The following is an 8,582-nucleotide window of genomic DNA, read 5'->3' on the forward strand; positions in this document are numbered from 1 at the left end:
AGAATGCTTCAATTCAAAGTTCAAGTTAGTGAAAGGGCTCTTGTTGTGGCAAGCATTTGACAAGATGAGTCAAATGATCATGATAAAGATGGCTCTTTGCAAAAGAATTGCAGAAACACAATATGTTGGTCATCAAATGCTCCCATCACTGATTAAGGCATTGCACTTGAAGGCAAGAGGACTGAAGATGAAATGTATTCGATCTGGTACATATGAGGGAGAGGTTACCTATACTGACACTAAAAATAGGGTATGGAGGTATCCTGTGAACCTAAGTACTAGAGAATGTACTTGTAGGCAATAGCAGATCCGTGGGAAGCCATGCATACATGCCCTACATCTGATGACCGTTATCGGGGGTGCAGATGGCGAAGTTGATCAATATTGCTCTGAGTATTTCTCTGTTGCCAAATTTATGGCTGCTTATGCTGACAATGTGCCTGCACTATTGGGGAAAGATCAATGGAACATAGTAGATCCAGGGTTCAAACTCCACGCTCCTGTCATTACTAGACCACCAGGAAGACCAAGGAACCAGAGGATTAGAGCAGGTGAGGAGGGTCGTCTACCAAAGAAGCGTGCTTGCAAAAAATGTGGAGTTCTGGGGCATATTGCTAGGCTTTGTACCAATGCAGTGGATGCATCATTTGGAGAGGAGGAAAGATGGACAGCAGCCAATGCTGAGGAGAATGCAGCAGCAATGGAGACTGAAGATGCAGTGGAGAATGCAGCAGCAAATGAAGCAGTGGAGAATGCAGCAGCAAATGAAGCATCTTGGTATGTGTTTGCACCCTTTGTAGAATGCAGCTACCCTTTTGTTTGCATTTGTTGTCTTTTTTGCCTATGGCTTATAATTTTATTTACCAGCTCTAGGGAGAAAAGGCCAAGAGATGAAGAAGCAGAAGATTTTGAAACCATGGCCTTTGATGGTTTTGAAGCTATAAGAGAGGAAGAGGAGGGGGTAATTTTTTCAACTGTGCCTTTAAAGATTATTGAACCCATAGATGACCGTCAAATGGTCGTCAAGTGCTCGGCGAGTGGAACTACTCCATCAACACCTCCACGGGGAAAACCCCAAGTAAAGCCCAAGATCAAAAGGAACAAGAGTTTGAAAGAAAAGAGCATCTCAACTAGGGAAACCAGGAGCAAGACGGTGAAGCCAGCTGCAAACACAAGGAGCAAGTCAAAAATTTGAATTAAGTTGTTGGGAAATGTTTGTGTTGTCAATTTGAGGGCGAGTCGATCGCTTAAAACTTGGTAGATTTGTATTAAGATGTTGGCATCTTAAAACTTGGTATATTTGAGCTACTGTGAAAACTTATCAGTTGTAATAATGTTGCTTCTACTTTGGTTTCTTATTTGTGTCAGAATTCAAATTTCCATCAAAATTTGAATTTAAATCAATATTTTAATTTGGGCCAAAATTTGGATTCGAGCCAAAGTTGAAGTTGAACATTGGAGGTTCATTGCTCTGTGCGGTGTATTTGATCGAGCATTTGAAGTCCAATATTCGTAGGTGAACAGTCCGAATGAGAAATGTGCTAGAAACAAGCTCGAAAGCTAGGGTAAACAGCCCTATTTGAAATCAAGTTTTTTTTTACCTTGCCTAAATGAGGCATATATATTTTTATTAACACTTGTTCCATATATATATGGTAAAAACGAAGTCTCACTATTTATTGATTAATATTCATATTACTACATTTTTTTTTTGAAAAAATATGCTTTTAATTCAAAACCGTCAAATAACACGTTTTAGATATGAAAATGAAAAAGTAAGTTCAGATCCTTCTTATTCACTCGAAAATGAAGCTATGGAGATTTTTCTGATTTTTTTGAATTATTTTGATTTTTTTCAAACCCTAAACCCTCTCTCCCTATTCTACGAACTCTGAACATGTTCATAGGTGATAGCTCATTTGTGTGAAGCCTTTTTTCATGAAAATGACCTACACCAAGTTTATATTTTTTTCTCATAACCTTGTCACATATGACGGCCATGTGCGCAAGAATTACAACATTTTGATTTTATTTGAATTTTTTAAAAACATTTGAACTTGATTTCGACAGATCACTTCAAAAAATGATTTTTCAGAAAAACGCCCCTATACCGAGTTTATATTTTTTTATGGTAACTAGGTCTCATAAACTGACGAACTATGTTTGTTTTATATTTTTGCGATTTTTTCTAATTTAGTTATGGCCATTTGAAATCTGGTCAAACCCTAATAACCCCGTTGACTCGCTCGTAACCCCGCAGAAATGCTCCAAACCCTAGCGTCGAACGTCCGCCGTCGGATCCTACCAAGCGCCAAACACCACCCGTGATATGTGGGGTAGGCATGCGCGATCCGCGTGATGCATCCTGATTGGCTACTGCACTGTCCTTCTCGGGTTTTTACGATCTGCCCCACTTTACATATGAAATTGTATTTTTCGCACATGACCACCACATGTCAGTGTTAAGAGTTCGTTCAAATATTCAAACTGCAAAATACAATGTGGAAAATCGTCAATATAGCTTCCCCTTCTCCTCTTCTCCATCTGACAGACAAAGGCATCGAGCAGATCGGACAATTCCTCTGTTTCTTTCCCCATCTTCTCGTTCTTCTTCCTCTCGAGCAATTCCTCTGTTTCTTTCCCCATCTTCTCGTTCTTCTTCCTCTCGAGCAATTCCTCTGTTTCTTCCTCTCGGGCGATATGTCGACCTCCTCGTCAGCCCCCCGTTCCACGTGGCCGGTGTATGGTCCAGTGCCGATGACTCGATGCACTGACTGCCCACGGACTCGCCACTGAAGCGGTTGACTTCGAAGGAGGAGAAGAATGGGAACTTTGGGCGCGAGTTCGTCAAATGCGAGAGCAAGCCGGAGGGGCAGGTTAGATCTGAGTTTTCCTCACATCCTTTATCTCTAATTTCTCAAAAAATCTATCAGATTTGGATTTAGGTTACATGATTTCATTTTCAGATCCATGAAGAAATGCCACCATTTCGAGTGGATGGATGATTACATCCAGAGGCTTCAAGGGTTGGGCTTGCTGGATTCGAGGGGGAATGCAATCCGCGAGTTCAATCTGCCCCATGACAGTGCCGCTCCGGCAGCAGCAGCGCGTCCGGAATACCCGACGGTGGTAGATGTCGAACTGAAGACGGAATTGAAGAAGATGAACAAGAACTTCAAGCAGCTGATTGAGTTGAAGAAGCAATCCAATCTGATAGCTTTAGGAATACTTGCTCTAGGAATTTTTTACTTGATGGCCATCTCTCGTTAGAGATGTTTGTCTACTGTTGTTGCCACTGTTTAGCAATCCAAGTATGTTTATCTCAAATGCAACTCTGTTTAGTGCAACTGTCGATCTCTGAATGTATGCAGTTTACTATTAAGTTTCGACACTTTCAGTTTCGGCAGAAGACAACTACCAGTTCAGTGATAGGATTATTTTGTTAGCTAATAACCTCGAGTGTTGGATCATACCCTAGCTCGTCAGATGACAGTAAGCAGTACTTGAGCAGCACAAGGGATATACATCAAGTTCATCTCTTCTCTCTCGCACTTGCCAAACTTTTGTCCTCGAGTTCGTCAGTTCTGCTAAAAACCTAGTTCGCGGGCCCAAAGAGAATCAAGCTGCAATAGGCCCACAAAGGATAAATGAGGCCCAGAAACAAGCGATGTTTCTTTTTTTGTTTAGGAACGATTGCTTTGTTCTTTTTTGTTTCTGATTGCTTTTTCATTAATTTGATTGCCCAATCTCTTCTATCTCATTGAGGATTTTTTTGCTTTCCTTTATGGGTCCCTTCATTTTTTAGAATCAAAGTATTTGCAAACCACAGTATTTTTATGCCTAGCGAACCAATACTTCATGATTGGAAAAAGAGGTCCAACCCTCTTTTTTATATACTTCAAACATAGTGTAGTTTTCTACATATTAAAGTATATAAAACTACACTTTTGACTAAAGTCAAACATCTCAAAGTATTTGATACTTCAATATTTCTAAAAACCAAAGTATTCTTGGAATACCTAAAAAATACAGAGCTCTCAAACCAAAGCCGTGTACAAATGTACAATATGTTCTTATTTTTAGAAGGCATCTATAAACACATCATTTTTAGTTAGTTTGGTTAATTTTCCCCACGCCAATTAGCCGTGTCTAAACTTGGGACAAACAAAATACAAACATAACAAAGCATTAATATAACACACATAACTTAACTTAGATAGGGTTGCTAGGGCAACATAAGTTCTTACATATAACACGACACCAATAGATAATAATAATTAACCTTACATAGATAGGGTACCTAGGTCGGGCAACACACACACCAAACTCACACTACATAGTAGATAGGGTAGCTAGGGCAACACCGCCATGTCTTCACCATCATCTTCACCATAACCGCCGGATTCACCGTCTTCTTCGCCGTCGGCTTCAGTACTGCTCCTCCTCAAGGCCGTTGTCGCCGAGGTAGTACGGGAGGCTGTGCATGCGGTTGCGAGCGGGGAAGACGCTCTCGAAGTCGGTGAAGATGTTATAGGTGGTGAATGCGATGAACTCGCACCCACACCAATACACCTTGCCGAGCAGGTAGTAGGCATCGAACCTGTTGGTGAAGTGGACGACGAGCCCTACCACTGGAGCGTTGGCGTGGGGACGCTGCTCCACGAGGTTGAACATGGGCGGCGAGCCCGCTGGGAGGTGGTGGAAGCCCGCACGGAGGAACCCCCGTGCAAGCTCAGTGCTACCCCTCCAGCGTGAGAACGCCCACACGCGGAGCGATGCCTCGACGATGACGTTGGCGGGGTACCGCCGTTCCGGCACGGTGGGCGGCTCTTGGAACGTCGGCCCGTTGTACTGCATCTTGAACGCTTCGCTGAGTGGAACAGCTTTGGTTTTGGGGGAAGAAGAGAAGTGGGAGGCGCAGATGGATCTGTAGAAGAAGAGGCAATGAAGGGCGGTTTAAATAGCCAGGGGAGACGAAGTGGGTACACGCGCAAATAGCGTAGATCGTGACTCAGTGCGTGCGTGAACCGATGCGATCATCAATGTGTGAACGTGAATCAATGCGAACGTGCTTTGCGTGCTCTGCGTTGGCGGCTGCCTGCCTCCCCCTTCTGCGTGCTCTGCGTTGGCGGCTGCCTGCCTCCCACAACTGAATCGAGCGGCAGTCGTGCGGTGTGAACCGATGCCTCGACATAGACGCGAGCGTGCGTGCAGCCTGCCCCTTCTGCCACCGGCACGTATGCCTGCGACGCGTGAAACGACGCTGCGGAGCGACTGAATCCACCGGCAACCGTGCGGCACGGATCGATGCGTGCGTGTCGGCGTGCATGCATGCGTTTAGGTCTAGGTCACTAGATGCGTGTGTGTCGGTGTTCGCATGCATAGCAGGCTACATCGATGCCAAAGCCGGGCATGCATAGCAGGCTGCATCCATCGATAGCAGGCTTTTTTAATTTATTACCAACAAACTAACGGGCCCGTCCTATGAACACAAACACGGCCCAACCAGCGAAGCCACAACCACAGTCAACAGAGTCCAACGTGGCCCCACAAGTCAGTTAACGGCCAATACGGCAAACGTCTGTTATGAACATTTGTGAGAGTTTCACCTAAGGGAGTGGGGAAAAGTGAGCAAAAGTTTGAAGCATGGGGAAAACTGAGCACAACTAAGGAATTGGGGGCACAGATGGAATAACCCCTTAGTGAAATTCTTCAAGACTCATCTGGTCAAATTCCTCAAAGTTGTTCTTTTTGAAAAACCTTCTGAGAACGCATATGACCTCTCCAAATTCCTTGCAACTATACTCTGTTCACAGGTACTCATGTCCGCTGCTGAATCACTAGGTTCTCATCAACTTAACTCATTTGTAGTGTTCCTCGAGGAAAAGTTGCATACTTCTTCAGAAAATTCAATTGTTCAAATTCCTCAACTGAAGAAAATGGCTGATGGAAAGAAGCCACAGAAAGGAGGAAAGAGGCCTGAAATCAACACTGCATTTGAAATCCCTGAGGACATCTATGCTGGGTACTGCACACCCCCTGAGGAAGATAAAAATCAGCGCAAGGTGCGCATTCAGAAGATAGAGAGGAGATGGGCAAGAGAATGGAGGGAGTGCAGGTATGTGACTCCCAAGTACATGAAGAAATTCGCACTCAGTCCTCCATGCTCAAGACCTCCGTTGGCACCTGGCCAAGAAGCTGATCTCACCAGCCTCAAGCGTGGTGAAGATTATCCTGAAGAATGGGCCAAGCGCCAGGCCAAGCTGGCCAAACAGGCAAAAGATGCAGTGAGGAAATTCGACGAAGACTCTACTAATGCTGCTGCTGAGGCCTCTGTAAGGCCGAAGAAATCCATGGCAAAGAAGCCAGCGCATAAGCCAAGTGCTTCTTCTTCAATGCCCTCACGGCCAAGTTCCTCATCTAAGCCCTCACGGCAAATTCCTCACGCTGATCCTGCTCCTCCAAAGTCCTCAGCTGATCCGACAAAATCCTCAGCACCTATGCATCTCGCCACGTGCCAAAGGACTACAGGCATCTCTATTGCCTCAGGAGCTTCAGCTAGTTCCTCAGCTGCACCAAATTCTTCAACAGGACCCTCTCTGCTGAAGACAAAGACCACTGCTGGACGAGGCTCTCGCCCAAGTCCTCACAAGAAGCAGGTCGCCTTCCAAGTGCCGTCTGAAGAAGATAAAGCTGATGATGAAGAACTTGCTGGAATCATCAGAGATAGGCAAGTCAGGGCCGCTAGAGCCAAGGGCACAAATGTGCCTCTGCTTTTGGATCCAAAGTTGATCCTCGACTACATTGATCTCTGGCACAAGGACCCAAACACACCTATGCCTGACTTCAAGCTGACTCCTGGCCAAAGTCATATGCTGACTGCCTTCATCCAAGAAGAGAAATGGAAATTTGAGAAGGCCAGGCAGCTCAAGAAAGCACAGTACAGGAAGGAGAAATTCCTGAAGAACAACGTTGTCTCTATGAAAACTGATGAACTTGTAAAGATCCAGTCTGAAATCAAAGTCCTCAGCGATGATTTCAATGCTTACTATGTTGATTGGAAAGGAGCCAAGGTCAGGTTTGCTAAACTGACTAAGATGTTCACCTCAAATGTTGCAGCCCCATCGCAACAAGAAATTCCTCAGGCTGAAGCATCTGCTCAGCCAACTGAAGAACATGCCAGCACCGCTGATGACAATCAGGCTGCTGAAGAAAATGTGAGTTCCAGGGCTGATGACTGCATTCCAGCCGCTGATGAAATTGCCAGGGCATCCACTAGTGGTGCGCCTGAAGAAAATGAAGAGGTCAGGGCAACTGCATCAGCTGTGCCTGAAGAAAATCAACCACATTCCTCTCCTCCTCCTGCGCCTACTCCAACTTCAATCCTTCCATCTGCATCAGATGTGAAGAAGACCAAGGCTGCAGAGCGTGCTGCAGTGAAGAAAAGGAAAGCATCAGCTCCTTCAGATTCTTCAGCACGGAAGAAGATGAAGAAATTGACAAGCTCATTTGCTAATCCAATTGATGTTGTTCCTGTTTCCTCCATGCCATCAAAGGAAATCGTCCCTTTTGATGAAGAATATGTGATCCCAAGCGGATCTGATGAAGAAAATCCTTCTGCTGCTTCGTCAGAGCAGATGGATGAGGAAATTGAAGTGGATAAAGTCCCTTCAACCCCCACAGTTTCCTCGCCTATGCCTCAGTTTACTGCTGAAGAGGCTCGCGTTGAAGAAATTGAAGATGAAGATGTGGACATAGGCTGTACCACACCAGTGATGAATGATGACTTTTGGGAAAGTTAGCACCCCAAATCTCCACTCTTCACACCATTGCAACAAATTCCTCAGTCCCCAGCAACTACAGTTCAAATGGGATCTGATGAAGCTCATGAAGACATTCCAGCCACTAGTGCTGAAGAAAATGAAAATGAAGAATTGAAGACCCTTAGTGATTTTGGTGTATTAAAGACTTATAGGTTAAGGGACTAATGTGTTTATGAGTGTACACAGGTCTATAAGTCTATGAGGAGTTTTATATTTACAGAGAAAGTCGACCCCTAAAAATGAAGTTCTTCGACTGAAGACTTTGGATTTCTGAAGACTTTCTGAAGACTTTGAAAGTGAAGAAATTGGTGTGACCTTGAAGACTTGGTATTCAATTGAGGAACATGAAGCGTGAAGACTTTTGTTTTCGTAGTTTCATTTTCTCCTTCTTGAGTCATAGGAAACACCGTACTGTTAAAGGGGGTCGAGGAAATACTAAGGAAAAATTTCCATGTGATGCTCAACTCAAAATCCTACACCTACCAATCCCTTCGAGTGAAGTCATTGGAAATCTCACACAGTTCAGTCATATTCTTCAGTGACAGAGACGAAGTTCTTCTGGTCTCTGAAGAATTTGTTCTGATTGAGGAGTTAGGAATTCGCCAGTGTGAATTGCCTACACAGTGAGGAACATGATAGCCCTGAGGAATTTGATACTCAAATTTCCGACCGTTGCTGTGCTATGCGCCAGCTGTCCCAAACTATCTACCCACCTAACGGTCATATCATTGAAGGGCATTTATGTCTTATCATGACGGG

General features: G+C 44.5%; 2 protein-coding genes across 2 annotated transcripts; both read left to right on the forward strand.

Moving 5' to 3' along the window:
• The first annotated feature begins 382 nt into the window (after positions 1-382).
• On the forward strand, positions 383-1,703 carry LOC120962560 (uncharacterized). Its single transcript, XM_040386286.3, has 2 exons — positions 383-777; positions 868-1,703. The coding sequence occupies exons 1-2, from the start codon at positions 416-418 to the stop codon at positions 1,193-1,195; spliced, it is 690 nt and encodes a 229-aa protein (XP_040242220.2). The 5' UTR covers positions 383-415; the 3' UTR covers positions 1,196-1,703.
• Positions 1,704-2,774: 1,071 nt separating this feature from the next.
• Positions 2,775-3,704, forward strand: LOC141021924 (uncharacterized; the record flags this gene model as incomplete). Its single annotated transcript, XM_073497780.1, has 2 exons — positions 2,775-2,887; positions 2,934-3,704. Coding segments are annotated over 2 exons (450 nt in total), but the record flags the coding sequence as incomplete, so codon positions are not given.
• Positions 3,705-8,582: the final 4,878 nt, after the last annotated feature.

Source organism: Aegilops tauschii, chromosome 4 (assembly GCF_002575655.3).
Source record: "Aegilops tauschii subsp. strangulata cultivar AL8/78 chromosome 4, Aet v6.0, whole genome shotgun sequence".
Taxonomy (NCBI): domain Eukaryota; kingdom Viridiplantae; phylum Streptophyta; class Magnoliopsida; order Poales; family Poaceae; genus Aegilops; species Aegilops tauschii.